We start from the raw sequence: 23,866 nt of genomic DNA, 5'->3' as shown, positions 1-23,866 counted from the left end.
GATCTCCCGTTAATCTCGCGTCTCCCTCCCAGTCCTCAAATAGGCATCGTCGCGCACCCTTCTCACCCCTCCCCACCGTGTCTCTCCTCAGACACGTCACGCGCGCGCACCCTGTCAATCAATTCAATTCAATTACCACCAAACCACCACCTCTCCTGACAGCTGAGCGGGACGCTGCAAAATAAACCCTGACACTCTGACCAATGTGAGGAGAGTTTACTCGCACGGGACTTGTTTTAGCTCTTTTGGTCCGATTAGAAACTTTGCAGTGTGAAAGCGAACCGCTCCAAGAGCAAAGAGCAACAATGTAACAATTTTAATCTCTGTTTCGGAACAACTGAATCGATTCACAGGTGTGAAAGCACCCTAAGTTACCCTAATCGGTTTACCGATTCAAGTGGATTGAACATAAAGCAATTACTTTGTACCCCAAAAAAACCTTGAGAATTGTGTTATCTCAACTCATTTTAAATAAGTAGTTTGATCAAGCAGCAAAAGTCATTTTCTTCAGTCCACCAATGTTCATAATAATTACAATTTTTAGTAAATACTGTATATGCTTCTTCCAGCCTGATCTCACGAGGAAACGTATTATACGTTTTGTCAGTTTAGTGGCTAATTTGTACGAATTTGTATGAGTTCAGTCGTACAAAAATGTACGATTTTAAAAAGGAGGCATGGCACCCCACCCCTAACCCCAACCGTCATTGAGTGATGAGCAAATCATTCTAAATTGTACGAATTAGGTCTTACGAAATCATACGAATTAGCCACTAAATCAAAAAGTTACGAATTGCTGTGAGATTGCGTTGACTTCTTCCAAATAAAGTACACATTCGTTTGAAAAACATAAATACTATTTAATAATAATGGAAGGACTGTTAGAGAACTCCATTCACACAAAGACTATAAAATACGCTTAAAGGAAGTTTGATTTACACTTTTAGTGCCATGCAGAAAAAAAGCAGCACAATTCCTTTTATTTTCAAGGGAGTGATGACACATTTCAATGACAAGAGCGACTAGTTAGGTTTCTCAAATGAGATTTTGAATGAAAAAAAAAAGTTCCCAAATATGTAAAGTCACTATGTCAGAGTTTATTCATCTATTCTATTTCCTATCATTTGCAATAACCTTTTATTTTCTCCAGTCTGAAGCCACCTCAAACAAATGTAAAACACTTTGAGTGGTTATGTATCATTTATTTATTTATTTTTATTTAAGATTCCCATCCTTTCTTTCTTATGTGATACTCTGAAATGGCCAGAGTCCTTTGTTCAACTTTAGAACATAAATTAAGATGTTAAGAGAGATGTTAAGTTAAGAGAACTCCCTTATCCTCAGTTAGCAGATATGTTACTGAGTGTAATCATACAAACTTCAATATAATTTTTCAATTCAATTCAGCTTTATTTGTGCTGCGTTTTTACAATGTAGATTGTGTCAAAGCAGCTTCACATAAATGGTCATATAGTAACTGGATCAGGGTAGTTCAGTTTTTAGTGTTTAAGTTCAGTTCAGTTTAGCTCAGTTCAGTGTGCTTTAAAATCATTACAAAAAAACAAAAAAAATGATAACATGGGGAATATAAAATATAAAATAGGGAATATAAAAAAACTGAGAACATGGGGAACTCCAGGAATCACATGCGTCCCCTAAAGGATTCCTACATGTTCCTTGTAAAATTCCCACAGGACTCCTAAAAGTTCCCTGTAGAATTCCTTTAGAGGCCTGCATGGTCCTTGTGATATAATATCAGGAGTACTACATGTTCAATGTAGAATTCCTGCAGGATTTCTTCATATTCCCTGGAATGTTCCTGCAGGATTCCTGCATGTTCCCTGTTGGATTTTTGCAGGAGTCCTGCATGTTCCCTGTATGTTTCCTGCAGGAATCCTATGTTTTTTTTTTGTAAGATACCCACATGTACTCTGTCGGATCCTTGCAAGAGTCCTGCATGTCTCTTGTAAACGTCCTGCAGGATTACTGCATGTTCCCTATTAGACTCCTGCAAGATTCCTTCATATTCCCTGTAATATTCATGTATGTTTCCTCTTGAGTTCATGCAGGATTCAGGATTCCTTCATATTCCCAGTGGTGTTCCCTGTATATTTCCTGCAAAAAAAAAAAAAAATTCTACATGTTATCTGTAGGATTCCCTCATGTACCCTGTAGGATTCCTGCCTGTTTTGCCTGTTTTGTAGGTTGTTTCTTGTAGGATTCCTGCAGGAATTACCTGGTCTAAGCTCATTATTCACTAATTAGTTCTCACCTTCTGCATTCAAACACAAACCACATGATGACACTCACATAAACTTGCTAATGCCCACAAACATACACAGGCATCGTGTGCGCTTAAGAGAGAAGTTTGCTTTTATTTTTATAATCTGAAATTTGTTGAAATTATGAACCACGAGACCTTTATACATTTTTTTCATCAAATATTTTAAAATATGGAATTTATGCATTAAAAATATGTGTCATACAGCTCAGCTCTTACTGTCATTTTCTTTCTGGAAGTTACAAACAAATGCACTATTAAACATCATCTGTTTATGCAGAGGTTGATATTAATTCTTAACTGTGTTTTCCTTCACGTTATTGCATCAAAATACAGCCAATATGCCAGTCTTTTTTGTTGAGTTTAATTATAACTTAGCTTATGTTATCCACATCACCAATAAGGAGGTTACTCTGTATATAGGTTAAATTAAATAGCTCACTCATGTGGGTAATTTAAACATCCACCACTTAAGTTAGAATGATTTAACAAGGCATCTACTCTGTATTTTAAAATATTGTATTGACAAATTCAGTATTATTGTTTTGCACATATTTATTTTACATGTTCATCATCATCCTGTGTATGTGAGTGCATGTGTGTAAAAGAGAGAGAGAGCACTGAGAGTTGCGTCAGAGCAGAGCTTGTTCGCGACCGTTCTAAATATGTTCAATATAGAGCTTCTAGGGCCATTTTATTGAGAAATAAATGAGCATATAAAACCGTTTCTGGTTATATACAGTACCAGTCTAACGTTTGGGGTCAGTGGGATTTTTTAATCTTTTAAAATAAGCTTTTCCTGCACACCAAAGCTGCATTTATTTCATCAAAAATACAGTACAAATTGTAAAACTGTGAAATGTTATTGCACTATAAAATAACTGCTCAAAAGTAGAATATCATTTAATTTGATCATTTATTCCAGTGATTTTTAAAGAGGAATTTTCAGCTTCTTTACTTCAGTCTTTATTTACATGATCCTTCAGACATCACTCTAATATTTAATATTATTATTATTCATGGTAATAGTAATAAAAGCAATAATGTATGGAGTAATAATTTCATTTAAAACAACATACAATAAAAAAGTAGTTATTTAAAATGTTAATAAATATTTAGCAATTTACATTTTTTTACATTTAATAAACGCCACCCTGATGAACAGAATTTTCTTTTAAAAAGAAAAACATGAAAAAAAAACTAGCCTAAAACTTTTGACCGGTAGTGTATATGTTTTCCTTACTTAATAAATAACAGAAAACAATGTTACTTATGCAATATATGACAACTTTAATATGTTTCTAAGAAACTGAAAAAAGCACAAATGTCAGGGCATGCCAACATTTCTCCAGTGCAACAATCCCCCCTCTGCACTCTGTAGAAAATCGCAATAGAACAAAGCATTCAATCATTTATCAGTTACGAAAAAGTCATTTCATAAAGCATGCGTAGGGTTGCTTTTGGCATAGAATCATAACACACTGTGCAGAGAGTTACAGTAAAATGTACACAAAAGTATCCATTAAAGTTGGGAAAGAACAATAAAATGTGATTTTGAAGAGCACCATTACTGTTCCATCTGTTTCAGTGATACAAAAATATGTTCCCATTCCGTATAAATATACATCACTGTTGTGTTAAAAATTTGTTGGTTTCTATTCCTTGTTTTATTTTTGTTTGCTTTCCACAAAACAGATGTGAACGATTTCCCACCTGCATACTAACACTGTTTATGTTCACTTAGTACTTTTTGCAAGTTTCCATTGTTCCCATTTCAGTCTACAGTATATGTTGCATTTCTGCAAATATCATTTAGAGCAGGGGTCACCAATCTCGGTCCTGGAGGGCCGGTGTGCCTGCAGAGTTTAGCTCCAACTTGCCTCAACACACCTGCCTGGATGTTTCAAGTATACCTATAAAGACCTTGATTAGCTCATTCAGGTGTGTTTGATTAGGGTTGGAGCTAAAATCTGCAGGACACCGGCCCTACAAGAACAAGTTTGGTGACCCCTGATTTAGAGGCTTCTTTTAGGGTCAATTATAAGACTTACATATTTATGATAAAGATAATTGAGATGTTTGCATTTGAATCTCAACAACAGCAGTGATTAGACGACATTTTGAAAGAGCAGATCAACAGCGAGCTTGTTAAGAGTTAAGCATTAATGGTTGATCATTTTTATTGTCTTAAAAAAGCTCTTTCAGGAAAAGACACGTCCTGTTCAAGCTTGTTCAACAGCTTTTTGCCATACGATTTATATAGGGATACACAGGTATTTTTAACCACCCTTTCCTATCTGAAATTGATTTACTTATGTTCATTCTGAGTTATATATTAAAATTGAAAAATTATTTACATTGTAGTATTTAACAGCAGTGATCAGGCAACATTTAAGCGGGGTGGAAGGACAACAGCGATCTTGTTAAGTAGTAAGCCTAAGCTAGTATGTTAGCATATAGCTATATTCAGTAGGGTTTTTGCACATCTAGTGTTTTTCCATTTCATAAAGTTCCTTATACAGCATTGATGATGTAACGTAATCAATAATGGTAACACTTTACAATAAGATTTATTAGTTAATGCATTTACTAACATGAACTAATCATGAACAACACATGTACAGCCTTTATTAATCATAATTGAACATTTACTAATGCATTATTAACATCCAAGTCCATGCTTGTTAACATTAGTTAATGCACCGTGAGTTAACATGAACTAACCATTAAATACTGTATTTTCATTAACTAACGTTAACTAACATGAACAAATACAGTAGTAAATGTCTTGTTTATTGTTTGTTCATGTTAGTAAATGCATTAATTAACCTTATTGTAAAGTGTGACCTTAATAATAAATATTATGAAATAATAAAATGTGTTATTAAAAGGCCACATTTATTGTGTTTATATATGATACTGTGTATAAATATGAATATTTGTTTGCTTCAATTTTTAGATTAATGAATGCGCAACGTACCTTGAATGTACCCCGTATGTTTTATAATAATATTATTCATTAATATTCTTGTCGGCTTAGTCCCTTTATTAATCCAAGGTTACCACAGCGGAATGAACCGCCAACTTATCCAGCACGTTTTTACGCAGCGGATGCCCTTCCAGCTGCAACCCATCTCTGGGAAACATCCACACACACACACACACACACTCATACACTACCGACAATTATTATTATTATTATTATTATTATTATTATTATTATTATTATTATCATTATTATTAGGTATTATTAGATTTCCCACCTGCACACCAACACGTTATATGTTCACTTAGTACTTTTTGCAAGTTTTCATTGTTTCTATTTCAGTATATATGTTGCATTTCTGCAAATATCATTTAGAGGCTCCATTTAGGGTCAACTATCAGATTTACATATTTAGGTTGATTAGAATTCTAATATTGTTGATAATCAGTTGTAGGATGTTTAAAGATACAGGACAATAAAAGCATTCTTGCAGAGCTAATAAAACCTTCAAATGGCTGAGAGAGATGAAGAGAAAGATAAATACGGAGTGCACTTTTTTACAGCACCTCTTTGCACATAATACATCTTGCAGGTCAGAAAAAAGCATTTGCAGCAAAAGCTGAGGCTCATCTGACTTTTGAAACAGGTGCTCTTTAAACTTGCTGTAGGCTACAAAAGTTTCTTTCAACTGCTCTTGAGCAAAAATTGAAGAGTTTTCCTAAAATAGCCTAAAAGTGCAAACCTAAAGTCGCAGATCATCATTTTTTGTGTGTGTGTGTGATTTTTCCCACTGACATAAATCTGATCAGTGATTTTCTATGAAGCAATGATTTGAAAGGCTTTCTTGAGTTTGTTCTTTTATTAACACTATATTACTTTGATGATGAAAGTGGTACTTTATTTTCAAATATGTGACTTACCAGTGTACTTACCAAAGGGTTTTATAAGATAACGACATGGGTTAAGCTCAGTCTTTAGGGATAAGTTTTAGGTTAAGTATATTGTAATTACAGAACATGCGAATCAGGACCGTCAAATAAAGGGCTGTCAGTGTATTTATCCTAAAAAAAAATTCTAGAGTCATACATTCCCCTTCATGTTTTTCCAAATGTGCAAGACAGTGTTACATTGCACAAGTTATATACAGACCGCTTCTCAAATATCTGTGATGCTTCGGTGTCCCACTGTCTACTTTGGCTGAGTTGGCTACGATGTTGCTAAAAACATTGATGTTTTTTTCTTTGTGTAAAAAAGTTTACATGGTTTACAAAATGGTCCTTTGATATACACATCTACAAAAATACTGTTTATATATGCCAGGCTAGTATTTGGCGCTGTCACATTGAGTACGTTTACATGGGCGCCAGTAATCTGATTTTAATACGATTAAGAAAATACTCTGATTAAGCCTCTACCATGTAAACAGCTATTTTTGATTCATTTAATCTGACTCAGGTCATAATCAAACTGAACAAAAAACTGAGTTAAGACGTGGAGTATGCCGATTTTAGTCGCATTATTGAGGTGCAGTACAGACATGTTAACACCTTGATCATACTATTACCGTCGTGTAGGATTCCCCCAACCCCCCACCCCCACCCCCCAAGCAATATATTTTTTATAGAGAACAAACCACTGTAATACAACGACTTGTCTAATTACCATATCTTACCTAATCAACCTATTTGAGCCTTTAAATAGCACTGTAAGCTGAATACTAGTATCTTGACAAAAATCTAGTAAAATACTATTACTGTCATCATGGCAAAGATAAAATAAATCAGTTATTAGAAATTAGTTACTAAAAATGTGTTGAAAAAAAAATCTTTTTGTTAAACAGAAATTGGGGCTAATAATTCTGACTTTAACTGTACATCTCATTTCATGTTCCTTAAAGCTAGCAGTTGCCTGTTCAAATGCAAAGTGTTTCTCAATTAATGATAACATTCTATGGGTAAATATGTAACTACAGGCAAATTCGTCCTCCCGTCACATGTTTACCTTAACTTTACCCCTCAACCCCCTGGATTCGTTTATATGTCTGCCTTTGTCTTACAGTTCAACACAGCAGTCATAAGCAAATACAGCCAGTGTGTTCATGGGAATTAGATGAATCAGGCAGCCCAGGAGCTTCAAGTCATCTCATGAGGTTTGACAAGCATGACCAGGCTCAAGCCAGGGACCACTTGTATGCCAAAATATCCTGAATGATATGTTGTATTGAAAAAGGCCTTTAAATCTAGCCCACTTTCTTTTTTGTGCGGTTTTAGTTTGGATGTCATTCAACTAAACCATTAAAACAAGTAACTGCGAACTGGCGATGACCATGGAACTGACCGTTTCACTCTGTTTGCATTATATGATACATCAACACAAGTTATTTGGAACTGTGGTTATCTTATTTTCTTGAAAATTGCAATTGTGTGCTTAAGGTGGAACAAACTAAAAGTGACTGCATGAAAAAGATGATCTTATAGAGGAATTATTGCTAAAAATATACGTCTCATGTATATAGAAATATATAGAGCAGTGTAGAATGCTACACTCTAGAACAGGAGTCACCAATCTCGGTCTTGGAGGGCCAGTGTCCCTGCAGGGTTTAGCTCCAACTTGCCTCAACACACCTGCCTGGGTGTTTCAAGAATACCTAGTAACATCTTGATTAGATAGTTCAGGTGTGTTTGATTAGGGTTGGGGCTAAAATCTGCTGATCACCGGCCCTCCAGGAACAAGTTTGGTGATCCCTGCTCTAGAGTATAGCTCTCATAGAGCCTCACCCTTCTGTTTTACTTCACCCACGTAAAATGACAGCAGATCAATACACTCACTACAGTTTGACAAATATTACAGCTGTTGAACAACCTTTTGTACTTTAGATGTTTTTTTTAGACAAGAATGTAATTGTTTAGATTGCAACTAAGCAGTTTATTTATAAGGATAGTGCCTATTTTAAATATTTATCATTTCAGCGCGTCAGGCCATTAGCTTATACTGAGCAGAGCAAAGATGGCTGACGTTGTCCATCCACAGGATGTCGACAAAGACCTCATAATAAACCCTTAGGGGAGAAAAACTCTAACAAAACTTAGTGGCATTCTAAGTCAATCTCTCTCTTTTGTATGTTGTAGTGCTGTATTTATACCATAGTAATTGTAATGTATTTAGTGTGAGACGGGCCTCGCATATCAGGGATGTATGTATTTTGTGTTGGCCACTCTTTCTATAACCCTGAGTTACTTTGTGGCTTGTCATCAGTTTTTTTTTTTTTTTTTCTAAAGAGTCCCTTGTTTTTATTACTGCAGACTAGTTCAATAAAAAGAAAGAAAGAAGAAATGCCCGCATGTGTTTAGCATTTTTTCTTATCGCAAACACAACAGTAATCTAATAGTGATTGCGCTGCTTTGGCTTTTTCAAGGCTAATTATTGTAATATTCTGATTGCAACAGAGAAATACTGGGAAATGTCTTTAGAATGATGGCATTTTATGCCATTCAGCATTATAATCTTAAAATGTGGGCAAAATTTTTTTTTCATCACTTTGTTTTGTCATCACTTTGGATATTACGCTAGAGAGTCATTCAAATACTAGCTCTAAAGTGACGTTTGTGAAGTAGCAGCGGTTTCTGCTGTTCTGAAGTCAGCATCAGATGTGAAAGAATGGTGGAAGAAAGTAGTGCCTCATACAAAACGATTTTTAGACTCTTGTGTTTGAGTTTCTTTTTTATATACATGATTATGCCGTCAAACTGTTGTGTAAATGCAATATCACACTCATAGCAGTGCCAATTGCCTGAATATCGTTACTGGTGGGACACTAAGGAACACAACGCATGCCTCTCACTAGTGCCGATATACAGCCATATCGCATTGCTACTTGTGTGATATTGCTCATATATATCAGTAAAGAAATGTATTAAAAATAACTAGCAAAATACAATTTGACAGAATCTTCTTTTATAATTTAAAATAGTTTAAATTCTGTATTTATGTATCTTAAGACTGGCTGAGCATTAGTTGAATATATAGAAATTATTTTCCGATTACACTAACTTAATGGTAAAAAATGCAAATGAATGTCAGTTTGATAAGGAAACAAAGAATAGGGTGTCCAAGGAAATAATTATTTGCTTTAGCATACACAGTCTTAGATTCGTGTGATTGGTGTAAGAGGAAGAGGTAAATATTATGGTTTCGATAAAGCAGGGTGACTGCGGTCTGTTATAGAGAGACTATATATCCACATGTAAACAGCCTGGGGTTGTTACCTTAACTTGGGTTGCTTGTAATGAAGAGAACATGTTGTGGTGCTGAAGCTCTGCTGATGTGAAAGGAAATATCAAATATCTTTGCAACTGTTTTTGCTTAGTGCTGCTTATAAAGCAGATTTAAATTTAAAGGGATTAAATCACACAGCCTATAACAATATTTAAAATTTTATTTAATTAGCACATTTATTAGTCTTTGCTGGCATAGAATGCTAGTATGTTATTTCCCCATTGCTATACCCATGGGTTTTTTGGGGGGCTGTCCTAGAGAACTGAGCAAAAACGTTATATCGGAGAAAATGTGCAATGTCTTTTAATGTACACAGTTTCACTTGTATTAGAGCTGAAATAATCTTCTCTTAAACTTTCTTTTCATTTTGTCGTGACAATAAAGCATTAAACACTGTGAAACTGTGGTTTATAGTGTATTTAGAACAGCTAAAGGGTTTGGGTTATTCTAAATTATGTGGTGACCACAGCTTCAAGGGCCTTATTTAGTTTTATAAAACCATTACCGCAAAATACACATATTATAGATCAAAAGTTGAGGACAAACCTACAACTTAATAAAATTACTACTTGAAGCCATTTGAAGATGCTTTTAAGCATATTTCATGAGTTATGTGTACAGTTTTCTGAAGAATGGTGTAACCGTTTTTTTAAATATTTGAGAAAGCGCATGATCAAACTTAAAGAGCACTTTTTTATAGGCTGTTTACAAATGGTGATGTTTGATAGCTATCCAGACATGAAAACACTAGGTGTAAATGCACTCTGAAACACATTTGAGGCACATTTTTAGATTCTATCACACAAACTATTTCAGAAGGTGGTTTGGGACCACATGTCTAAACAAACAAAACTGGTCAGGTTTAAATGCATTTGGTTGTTGAAATTGCATACGTAAATTTTACTCCTCCCAAAATGTAAAAAATCTAATAATAATGTGACAGAGCTAATATGCAGCATCGACGCTAATATGCAACGGCAATGAGATGGCCATTTGATATGTTTGTTTGGTTTCATTTAAATTTAAATCTAAATTAGGGTGGTGCAGTGGGTAGTGCTGTCGCCTCACAGCAAGAAGGACACTGGTTCGAGCCTCGGTCCAAAGACATGCGCTATAGGTGAACTGGGTAAACACAATCATTCGTAGTGTATGGGTGAGAATGAGAGTGTATGGGTTTTTCCCAGTGATGGGTTGCAGCTGGAACAGCATCCGCTACATAAACGTATGCTGGATAAGTTAGCAGTTTTGCTGTGAGTGTGGCAACCCCTGATTAATAAAGGGACTAAGCCGAAAAGAAATTGAATGGATGAATTCTAAATTTGCCATTTTACAAACAAAGCATGCAGCTGTGATCCCAGCAACATTTTTGTTTAATAGACATCTAATAGACATAAACTTAGAGAACTATGCTGAAACAAGGCTAAACTTGGACTGTTAGTGAAAATCTAAAAGACATCTAAGAATAATCCAAAACTAATAGACAATCAATAGTGGTCAAGTAGACAGATCAGGCAGTCTTTATATGTGTAGTCATTCATTTCTGTTTATTTGATGACTAGTCTAGTTTTGGTTTATTCTAGGCATGGGCCGGTATAATATTCTGACGGTATGATAACCTTGGATATAAATATCACTGTTTTACGGTATCACAGTGATAATACTGTGATAATACTAAAATAATACTCTAAAATATATAATTGTAAATGATTGGGAAAAAAATAAAACCCTTTCCCCCTTTGAATACAATATATTTTAATTTAGGAAACATTTATATAATTTAAATTTAAATATTTTAGAACAGTGAACATGTCAGGCTAAATAATTCAAAAGAATTATTGACTTCTGCTGTCTTCGTTTGTTTCAAAAACACAGATTTTGTTTTAGAATTTAAAACGACATCTTTGGAGATCTTTTCTATACTGGAGATAATGTTGTCTTAAAAAACAGACAAAAAAAGGGAAATAAAAATTCTTACACATACATTAGGAACGGTATAGCAGAATATTTTGATGGTTTTAAAACCTTGACTTTTCCAAACCGCTGTATACCTTGAACACGGTTATCGTCTCATGCCTAGTTTATTCTTGGACGTCTATTCGTCTATTTTCACTGACAGCCCAAGTTTAGCCTTGTTTAGACATTAGACCTCTATTAGCCTTTTTTGTTTAAAAAAAAATGCTTGCTGGGATGCCACTGTGATTAGTGAGAAAAAAATTAAGAAAAATATAGCATTTTTTTTATTTACAAAGGCAGAGCATTTTGTTTTTTGAAGAGTAGGTTAACCAAAAAATATTAAGCTAAACCCTTAACAACCTTGAATGATATCTTGTGCATATCCGCTTGTTAAGTCATGAATATTTGTTTATAGACACTTTTTTAGTTTTTAAGTTTATTTCGACTTTATTTTTAAAACCATTTTAAGGTCAAAATTATTTAGCCCGTTTAAGCTATATATTTTTTCCGATAGTCTACAGAACAAACCATCTTTATACAATAACTTGCCTAATTACACTAACCTGCTAGTAAACCCTAAAAATCTTAGTTAACCTTTAAATGTCACTTTAAGCTGTATAGAAGTGTCTTGAAAAATATCTAGTAAAATATTATTTACTGTCATCATGGCAAAGATAAAATCAATCAGTTATTAGAAATTAGTTATTAAAACTATTATGTTTAAAAGTGTGTTGACAATCTTCTCTCCGTTAAACAGAAATTAGGGAAAAAAATAAACAGGGGGACTAATAATTCATGGCGGCTAATAATTCTGACTTTAACTGTATATATCGTGATCGTGATTTTTTCGAAAGTATTTCAGCAGTTTGTAAACGTTTATTATTACCATTTGATAAGTCTCTCTACAGTTTGATTGAGCACCCGAAAGCCACTTCGCATGACATCACACTTAACAAGCGGATATGTAAATCAAAAACAGATGTTTTATTTCACCTATATTGAAAGAGATTGAACCAATCTCACTAGGAAGCTTGACTATTTTGCTTATTGTCAGGAAAGTGACTGATTTGTATGAATTCATATGACTTCATTCACATAAAAACATGATTTTTTTAAAGGAGACGTGACTCCAGAACGTTAGCCCTCATTGGGGGTTGAGCAAATCATGCTAAAATGTATGAATGAGATTGTACAAATTAATACAAATTAGCCACTAAATAACAAAATTACAAAGATTCCAATGGGGTGATCATTTCAACACTGCAGCTGGAATTGCTCACTAGTTTATCTCTGGACAGGGCAAAGATTTGAATCTCAACGTTTATTTATTGTCCATCCTAACACCATTCCAGAATCTATTGCTATATTCATAGCAAGAACCAGTTAATAACCTGCATGTCTTTCTGCAGTGTGTTTTTTTTTCTAAGTAGGATGCAATCCTGGAGTAACATCTATGTTGCTCCTGAAACATCACTCCAGGTTCGAAAATATAATCCATACCTACTGTAATCCTAACCATAACTGTAAATCATCCCCCAAATCAGAGGGGATTGATAGTTGGATAACAATGATATAGAGGCACTTAACCCTAACTGTAAGCCTAAATTTAACATAAACTGTAATCTTATCCCTTAAATCTGATTGGCTGATTGGAATGTTGTTCCAGGATCAACATAGATGTTGATCCAGGAACATGTCCTACTTGCTAAAATCACACTAACCATCTTTTGGCTGTAGGAGGAAACCCAGTGAATACAGGGAGAACACAGAAAGGCTTCTTTGTGGCATTCGTCTGATTCATCATCTAAACAGCTTTGCCCAGGACAGTTTTGTGAAAAGAACTGGACCAAAGTTTACTTTACTAATGAAAGCAAGTTTATTCTATCTGGGTCCGATAGGAAACATAATTCTTGTCATCTAAAGTGTGGAAGAGACTCGTAAAAGATCACACCAGAGCAGTGTTTAAGACTAGTCATTCAAGTCAATGAAGTCATTCAAGTCAATTGTTCTCTATTATTGACCTCCACAGTATATGTTTGTCAAATATATGCTATAAAAATAGTCCCTGACAGTGACAGTAAGCAGCAGTGTGTAATACGACTCTGCTAGAGCTCAAATAAAAACGTAGACTTGAACAGTTCTCATGTTCTGTGTCATTTATTTATTTTTAACACAACATATGGTATTTCCTCACAAACATACGTCTGCTTTTCTCTCAGCAGAGTGCTGTTATAGTTTAAACCAGACCCGGGTCATGGCACAGTGTGAGTTCATCTATAAGACATTTTGTTAAACATGCAGTACTGCACTGTACCTGAAACCAAAAACTTTGAATGTCCTCTGAAGTGCCTTGAAACACTTAACCCCATCTAATGTGTTGATGTAATATCAACTGATACAGGAAGATGGGGGCCATGTTGAGCAGCTCCTCCTTATTATTATTTTTTAATAGGCAGTAGAGTTTTGTTTGTATTAAAGCCCAGCCAGGGCAGTTTAGTTCAGCCACATCTAACTGCTTATCACAGCCACAGTCTAACAGTATAGTGCTGAGTTTGTCTATGAATTGTGTAAAATTCAAATGGGTTTGATATGCTTTGTGGGAACAAGTGACCATAATCAGCTACAGCTTTAATGGAACGTTCCACTTTTTTGTAAATACACTAATTTTACAAGTTTTCTACAGTTGTATCTTCTTTAATCCATTTAACCAATTTCCGGATCTGACAGGAGCACTTTTAGCTGAGCTTAGTATAAATCATTGAAGCAGAATAAACCTTTAGCTTCTCATTCAACAATTTAATTCATTTTTTTGGGCTTAGTCCCTTTATTCATTGGGGGTCACCAGAGTGGAATGAATCGCCAACTTATCCTGCATATGTTTTAAACAGCGGATGCCCTTCAAGCTGCAACCCAATACTAGGAAATACCCACATACTCATATACTATGACCAATTTAGTCTATACAATTCACCTATACCACATGTCTTTGGACTGTAGGAAACCAGAGCACCTGGAGGAAACCCATGTGAACACAAGGAGAGCTTACAAACTCCACACAGAAATGCCAACTGGCCCATCCGGGACTTGAACCAGCAACCTTCTCACTGTGAGGAGACAGTGCTAGCCATTGAGCAACCGTGTTAACCGTGATGTCAGTTGGAATATCTGATAAGAACCTGTAAAGTGCAGAGTGATGCCATCAAAACACTGATTCATATTGGTGAAAGTGAAAGACTGCAAATTTTGAAATCACATACTGTATCTTCTAAAGGCAACTTTTATCTCCGTTTTGGAACACACTAGCTAACCTTAAAATCCATGTGAAAATAAAAACATACCACACATTGTTATTCATTTGGTGAACAATTAATGTGAAAGTTAATCCACTGAAAAGAAATGTCCATTTGCTAGTGCATTTGGTGTGGAAGTTTTTCTCTGCTGACATTAGTTTGACTAGTCACAATATTTTTACCATACCCCTTGTACGGTTAGTTTGCTATGAGGCAGTGATTAGCAAAAATATAGCCCCGCCCCTCATGACTATTTTGTTTCAGATGGAAGTACATCCCTACTGAAATAAAAGCCTCAGCAATATTTTTGATTCAAGCTGACTTTAACAGTAACATATTATACAGTCAACAGTACGAGTGCCATCCCTCATCCCTGCCATTCACCTGGGCTGGGTCCGAAACCGCCTACTACTCAGTAGGTACTGCATTAGAATCTAAACGTACTACTCAGCCGTTAGAAAAGTAAGTTCTATACAGTATGAATGTGAAAAGTATGAATGGAATTCAGACGTACTACATTCGCCATTTTGTCATAGTCACATGATCTACCTGTCAATTGTGTCGCTTCACTCCCATTTATAAATTCACTCGCAGGGCAGCAAGCATGGGATGCGCACTCCAGAATCTCACAGGAATTAGTAAGTCATCCGGGTACTTCTCGCATTCTTATTTTCGATTCTATGAATTCGGACATACTACTCGACTTGCATACTAATTTTAGCGTACTATATAGTATGGAAGTATGTGGTTTCGGACGCAGCCCTGGACTACACCTCCCACTATGCATTACACCAGTAACCCAGCTACAGCTGTGACCCATCTGACTCTGATTAAACTACACCTGTGGGAATGTATGACACGCATATAAGCACCACATTCACACACATTCAGTGCTTAGTATCGTTTTTCAGTTGTGGATATTGCCCTGCCTGTTTTGTTCCTTGTTTTATGTTTGTTTTCTTCCTGCCCTGACCTTCACTTCTTTATTGGACTATTCTGAGTGAGTGAGTGCTTTTTCTTTGTTGTTTACATTTAAATACAAATGTTCTTAATATTTAGAAAATCCCATAACCCATTTATAGCTATTACACCAAAAATACCTTTTCATGGGAAAAATGGTAGCAGTGTTCATTATTATTTTAAAACAAAATACTACGACAGTGTTTCTGATATTACATGTCAGTACTTTTACATCTTGTATTTCACTAGGTTATAAATGTGTAATCTTACTGAACTATCAAAACGTGTTTATAAAATGTACTGATTACTAGGACTGTACGATATTGGAAAAATCTGACATTGCAATATTTACTTTTTCTGCAATATATATTGCAATATACTTTGTTATACTTGGATGGAATTTTTCGTCACAATTTTATTTTAAGTTTCAGTTCTCACTCTTAGCAAACTGTTTTGACTTTTGCTTAAATAAACTCCTAATTTGCTCCTTTTTAACAGTTATTAATGTAGTTTAGGTATTGGGTAGGATTACGGATGTAGAATAAGATCATACAGAACAGTGCTTTAAAAGTAATAATAATAGTACTGCCAAGATTAATAGTGATAATTGGTCCCTAAAGTGTTACTAAATGTATTAATTTTGATTGACTGGGATGATTTAAATCTGAAAACTGGATTGACACATTTTCAGGTTACCTAAACTTCTAAGCTGCTTTGACACAATCTACATTGTAAAAGCGCTATATAAATAAACACGAGTTAAATTGAATATTGGGTTACGTTTTACATTGTTGTTTGTCATTCTATATATCATTCTTTCATTAAAGCTGCTTTGGAAATGTCACCTTTAATTCATAACAAGTATACTAATCCAAGAAAAAACTATATTTTTATTTCAAAGATGATTTAAAGGTAAATGAAGCCAACTGTCATAGTCATGATGGTGTCACTTGTATATTAATAAGTGAATATTTAACTATTTGCAACACATTTTGCTGAAAAGCATGATGTATACTGTACCACAGAGACACACTGGCGCAGTAATACCGATTTAATGAGGCCATGGGTATATATGTGGAATGATTTACAGCAGCTGGCTTAACTAATTTGTGCTAGTGTGTAGGATATAAATCCATTTTAATGTTTGTACATTTTGTTCTATTGGCACAATCATTGGGCATATTCGAGAACCATTCAAAATCATTTTGTTTCCCTCAAGGTTATATTTGCCTTGTTGAACTTGTTCAGCACTTTTATTTCACATTTGACAGTTCAATATTGAATAAAAAAAAACAAAAAAAAACAATGAATGTGTTTATCTCAGAGTCTGGAATGATGCAAAATCACAAGATGATGTTGAAGAATGGGAAAATAGCAACATGTTATTTTTTTTTTATAATTCAAAATGACTCCTGGCTACTGGCTCATTGAGAAATATGGGTAAATAACAGGGTGAAGTGGAGTTCGGCTGTCACATTTAAGTTATATGTTAGAATGACAAGTATAGTGAAACTCTGTTGTTTGTTATAATAAAAGCATAAAATATCAATCATTCTATTTTTGAAAGCCAATACAAATATTGGATATCAGTGGAGCAGATTAGGAAAGATACAAAGCCTCTCACAGACATTAATGACAAACAAATGCTTAAAACAATACTACCACTATCCACTCATTTATGTTTAATAGTTCTTTGTTCTCAGACAAAATCAAAGTATGATGCAGATGAGGCTAATCTTGCTGGTTCCAAAGCTAATTACCCCACGATGTGCTTGTCAAAATCAGTGATAACTGTGAAATAAATCAAACCAATGTGCATGGTTTATGAAAAGGAAAGTACAGCAGACCTACAACCCCCTGCTAAATCATTCACCTATCACCTCATGCTGTAAACATTATTGCTATCATGAGATAAGGTGATGTGTAATTATCTTTTATACCTCTTTTTGCATCTGGAAATACACAGCCTGTGTTCTTTTCTTTTTTTGTGTGCTAATAACATTCCATGAAGTTCTGTGAAAATCTAAATGTTTTAGTTTGTGTTGCAAATTCGCCATTGACAGATCAGCATTATCACACAAAGAGGAGCCTGTATTGAATCTGCAGTCTAATAAATCAATTAGATCGCCCTACTTATCATTATACAGTTTGTTATGGGCAATTCACAGTTTCTTCTGACAAGCCACGTGTCACCCCGTGGCACTTGTAACCTCTTTTGTGCGTCTCAGGTATGACTAGCATTATTGCTGTTGATGTTGTTACCTCCCTGTCCCCGCCCAGGCTCGCTCGTCGTTCCGCATGACCCGCGCGCAGGCTACAAGGTAGAAAACAAGGCTGGCCCTTTAAGACGGCAGTGATCGCTCCGCAGGCGACCGTTCGGCGTTATTATCGAGCTCCAAGACTATACAACACACATGAGATAGATGGACTTATAACAATGGAATATCACTGCGTTCTGTTTACTGTTTTGTTGCAGTTAATCATCCAACCAGGTAGGGCGGCTGTTATCTTTTTTTTGCTTTTTTTATGGTCTTACTTTGTTCCCCAAGCTTAAAGATAAACTAGAAGTTGTTCAGTGAGGAGTAGGGATGTGCACTTGCTGAGAAGAGAGCCTTGCTGAGTTACTACCGAAGCAAAACGGATTACTTTCTGAGAATAATGTATGGACCTGTTGCTTCTACTCATGATTCATTATTAAAGCAGTTTAATATTAATCTACACACTGTTCTGTCTTTCATTATAATTTAATTGTGTGTCAAGACGGGGCTTTCATGCTGGTCTGTCAGTCCAGAGCTCTCCCATTCTCTGAAAACTAAAATCTAAACAGCTTGTGAGAGTTTCCACTGATCATCCCTGTGAATCATATCCTCTTCACTTACCGTGCAGAGACTCTATATATCAGGAATTTAAGCAGTTACAGGAACCGCTCATTGAAACAAGATATTGATCCGGAGAGCGGCAGGTGAGAATGTAAAGTAAAGCCGATCCGCGCGCTGCTCTCAATTATTCATCACTCAGGCTCGAGCGCGCGCGCGTCTCCGCAACAAGTGGAGGAATATGAAGCCTGTTTCAGCTGGAGAGGGACGTGAAGGAAAGAGTTTAGACGCTAAAACAATTACACAAGTTTATTTTTTAGATAAAATGGCACGGTGAGCGATGAACGCATTGTCGCTTGAAAGCATTGGAAAGCTTTTGAACAAATGTTTTTTTACTAGGCGTTTAGTTATACATGCTGCTACAAATTACATTTTAAAAAGTCGACAAAAGTAGACATTTGCGAACAGAAATCGCGGTCATCTGAGGAGGTAGCCATAGCAACAGTGTCCAGCTTCAGCACTTTAGGTCCAGTAACATTAACTAAACACGTACTGTGTTTAAAACACTTTATTTTGTCAAGAATTAACATAAAGTTTGTTGTGCAATGCCTTTGAAGAACAATTTTGATTGTTCAAAATTAATTTAATTTAATGACATAACACTGAGTGGACATGTTTTAAAACGAAGAACGTTTAAAACATGTAAATAACTTGTTTTTTCCACTATAAAAACATTTTGTGGGAAATAAAGGTTTCATGGCTGTTAAACTTTCTAAGAACGTTGATATCAATAATGTTAAGGAATGGGCAGCATATATGACCAGAAATAAACACGAGTTTTAAAAGATATCTAAAGATAAAATTACACCTTAAGGTTAAAGTTTGTTGGAGTTTTCAAAAATGCCTTAATGTGTTTGCATTTTTGGTTAATTTTATTATTGTTCCTTTAGTCTGGACAAAGGTTGTATGTAAATGATCTGGAATTCCTTGTTTTATCCCAAAAGCCATTGAAGATGTTTTGCATGCTTCACCCTGACTTTTTTTTTTTTTTTTTTTTTTTTTTGCTTTGGCTCGCTGGCACCTCATGGACGTATCAGATGGTCTTTTGTACTGCTCAGATAAGCCCTTATGGATGTTCTAAAAGATGAGGGGCAAGTCTGGACTGCATCTGTTAACTGACCACTGCGTATCATGTGTTCAGACTTTTATCCCAGTGTAACTCGTGCTTTTAAACAAAGATACTTTTTGTCTTAGTTAGTTTTCAACTGCTGTTTTTCATGTGGTGAATTTACGTTTCAAGTAAGAATCTGTTGTGATGCTTTGCTTAAATTTCACGAACGCGCTTTTAGAGAGGCTTACCTGTAGAATCGTGGCAATCAGAGCCGTGGTATGAAGGACTTCATTCAATTCAAATGATCAGGTTTAGAGCGAGCGTGGACAATGCAGAACACATGCACACGCATTTAGTGTGGTTTTGGCATGAATCTGAAAATCAGCTTTGCAACGCCAGAGGGCTTCAGCGCTCAATTGACTACTTTGCATCGGGTTCTTTTAAACCGATAACGCTACGGGCTTTCGGATAACAGCCATGAGAAGTCGTTCACATGGAACAAATGTGCATAATTATTTAATGCCCTGATATAAACCGTTTGAGCATAATAATTATATTCATAACTAAGCCTTTTGGTGTTGCATGTATTAATTGGTTCTGCATGTAGGCTGGTGCCTCTAGTGACTAACGATGGTATCACAAGTCCCTATGAATAAATGAAAGATCTGTTTGCATCTGGGACTAAATGTTACTGATCTTGCAGGCTATCATATTTATCAAGCATCATTAGCTTATAGTGAACACTCAGCTCCTTTACATCACCTCTGTTCAGCAACTCATAATGCTGTCGTAATGGTGTAATTAAGATAAAAAAAAAACTCTCTGCATGGTTTAACCAATGAGGTGACAAGGTGATAATCTGCTTTACTAGTGTTACTCTCAGAGTTGTATTTCTCTCATTCTTATATGTCTATGTGGTGTTGGTGTTTGGAGCTTTGCGGAAGACAAGTAAACATGGAACGGTTGTGCTTAGGTTTTTCTCTGGAAGGACACCTGACTTTGCAGATGCTGTTTTCTTGGCACAGAGTGACAGTTTGCACTGAGGCAAGCAGCTAATCAGGCTAAACCACAGCTTCTATATTTTTATCATGTTATCTCATTTTAACTTGAGGCAACCATGGGGGCCGTAGCGTACCCCCTACCTCCTTTCTCACATTCTCAGAAATCAAGACTGAAATAAGCAGATGCAAAAAGTAATGTTTTATTGAACATTTATTGAAGATACTTCCATTCATACCATTCATACATACCTTTATTTTTAAGTTGCTTCTGCATCTAAACATTAACTTAGGAGTCATTAATATGATTATCTATCAATCTAAGCTAACTACAGAAAACAATCACGGCTTAATGCACAGAATTTATTAGCTATACCACAAACCATTCTTACACTTCGATACCATAATCTTTGATTTATACACACTACAGTGTATTGGGGTCATTTTGTTTGTTTGTTTGTTTGTTTGTTTTTTGTTTTTTTAATGATTCTGTTTATTAAGGTGGCATTTATTAAATGTAAAAAAATGTTAAATTGTTAAATATTAATTAAAAATTTAAATACATGCTTTCTTATTGTATGTAGTTTCAAGTGATTTTTTATTACTATCACAATTAATAATAATAATAATAATAATAATAATAATAATAATAATAATATTAGAGTTATTTTTAAAGGATCATGTGACTCTAAAGACTGGAGTAATGAAGCTGAAAATTCATCATTTAAATCACTGAAATCGATAATTAAATTATTTATATAAATATTTTATTTGTATAGGCGACGCAAGGTGGCACAATGGGTTGCGCTCTCGTCTCACAGCAAGAAGGTCGCAGGTTCGAGCCTCTGCTGAGTCAGTTGGCATTTCTGTGCATGTTCTCCCCATGTTTGTGTGGGTTTCATATATATATATAACTCATTTCTAATAACTGATTTATTGATTTTATCTTTTTCATGTTGACAGTAAATAATATTTTACTAAAAGGTTTTCAAGACACTTCTATGCAGCAACTAGGTTAGTTAGGTTCACTAGGCAGGTTAGTGTAATTAGGCAAGTTATTGTATAACACTAGTTTGTATTGTAGATTATTGAAAAAAATATATAGCTTAAAGGAGCGAACAATTTTGAATGTTAAAACTTAAAATGTTTTTTCAAAATAAAAACCGCTTTTATTCTAGCCGAAATAAAACAAATAAGACTTTCTCCAGAAGAAAAAAATATTATCAGGCATACTGTAAAAATTTAATTGCTCTGTTAAACAACATTTAGGAAATATTTAAAAAGGAAAAAAAAAATTCAAAGGGGGGCTAATAATTCTGATTTTAACTGTATATTAATTCATTCTCTTTTCGGTTTAGTTCCATTATTATTCTGGGGTCGCCACAGTGGAATGAACCGCCAACTTATCCAGCATATGTTTTACGCAGAAAATCTGCATAAACATCCATACACACTCATTCACACACATACACTACAGATAATTTAGCTTACCCAATTCTTCTTTACCACATGTCTTTGGACTAGTGAGGGAAACCGGAGGAAACCCACGGGAACACGGGGAGAACATGCAAACTCCTGGCAAAAATGCCAACTGACCGAGCCAAGACTCGAATCAGCGACCTTCTTGCAGTGAGGCGATTGTGCTACCCACTGCGCCACCGTGTCACCCTATTTTAAATAAAAGTAACTAAAATTGAAATATATATATATATATATATATATATATATATATATATATATATATATATATATATATATATATATATATATATATATATATATATATATATATATACTTTTATCTAAAATTAGAAAGAAATGACTAACTTAACATTTTACATTTTACTTAACATATTTCCACATATTTAAAACATATTTTTCCACAAAAAAAATAGAGAAAGAGAGAGAGAAATTTATTTATTTATTTTTTATCAAGAGCTCCAGTGGTTTTAGAGTACTATCTTGAGTATTTTTCTTTAAAAAGTTGCTATAGCAACTGCGGAGAGTAAATATTTTCCCTCCAAAAAATAAGTCCTTTTTGCTTTATCGGTGTGTTTGTTAAGAAAAAAATATAATTTATATAAACAGCTGCAAATTTTATTTCCATGTTACAAAGAAATGCTTTTTTTTTTTTAGTTTGACTGTTTTCCTTTGTTTCTTTGCAGTTTTTAAAATGCATTTTCACCATGTTCTCAGTCTGTTGGAGAAGTGCAAGATGACTACACCTTTATTTGTTTAAAACTCTAAAGCTTAAATTAAAGGTTGCATCTGTATAATAAATTGCAGCAATGATTGGAGCGTTGTGTGTAAAAAGATGCTATACTTCAATCAAGAATCTAAGATAAGATGAGCGAAACTAGATGAGCAGCTGTTCAACTGTCTGAAATTGCCATTTCTAGAGAAATTTATTTGAGGAACACGGTATAGACATTTTGAATTGAAATTGTGAAACTGTCCAATACACACCCAAAACTGCCATTTATGCAAGGGCTTTGGTTTGTGTGTTGGTTTGTATGTCTGTGTGTGTAAAATATGTACGTACTTGTCTATCCTCTTGTATGTTCATCAAATGTTAAACATTCTCGTTTCCTCTCAGGCAGGTCGAGGCCTACCATTACCCCAGAAGGTCCCCGGCTAACAGTACCACTGTACAGCAACTTCAGTTTGCATTGCCAGAGTAACAGTACAGTGCGCTGGCAGCATGAAAACCGTCCCATGCGTACCCTGAAGGAGGAACAAAGACAGGGTCAACAGACAATTCTTAAAGTAAACAGAGCCGGCCCTCAACACTTGGGCAAATATTCGTGTAGAGAGGAGAAGACTGGTGAAAAGAGCTCAATCTATGTGTATGTGAAAGGTAAGTGCATCTTTTATAGAGCGTGTTTTAATTGGGTGTAATAAATTGTCTGGGCTGAGTGACATGTCTGTAGGGCAATATTTAAGGAATTCTGAACCCTCCTTTACTGTATGTAATTTAGCATCTGCCTTGTTTGTTATACCTGCATGATTGTTGCTACCACATTTTTATGTGTTCGCAAACCTGCATGCCACAGTTTGAATAGATACTAGTAGAGATACTGTACAGACCAGTGGCAAAGGCAAAAACTGAGTGAACAAACTCTCAAATTAAATAAATTAAAATTTAAATTCTAACAAATAAAGATGTCATTATTGGTTGTATTTATCACAACAGTTT

The 23,866-nt window shown here is 35.0% G+C and overlaps 1 protein-coding gene across 6 annotated transcripts in view; it reads left to right on the top strand.

The window, feature by feature from the left end:
- The window catches only part of kita (KIT proto-oncogene, receptor tyrosine kinase a), a 101,741-nt gene that overhangs the window by 36,306 nt on the left and 41,569 nt on the right, over positions 1 to 23,866 (top strand). For 3 of the 6 annotated variants that reach the window (XM_073932141.1, XM_073932140.1, XM_073932139.1), the window contains exon 3: positions 23,267 to 23,527. In XM_073932141.1, coding sequence (XP_073788242.1) covers positions 23,386 to 23,527 — 142 coding nt within the window. In that variant the 5' untranslated portion in view covers positions 23,267 to 23,385. 6 annotated transcript variants of the gene reach the window in all.

This window comes from Danio rerio, chromosome 20, assembly GCF_049306965.1.
Source record: "Danio rerio strain Tuebingen ecotype United States chromosome 20, GRCz12tu, whole genome shotgun sequence".
NCBI lineage: Eukaryota > Metazoa > Chordata > Actinopteri > Cypriniformes > Danionidae > Danio > Danio rerio.
Note: the sequence above shows the minus strand (reverse complement) of the source record. Positions and strands in the feature narration are given on the sequence as shown.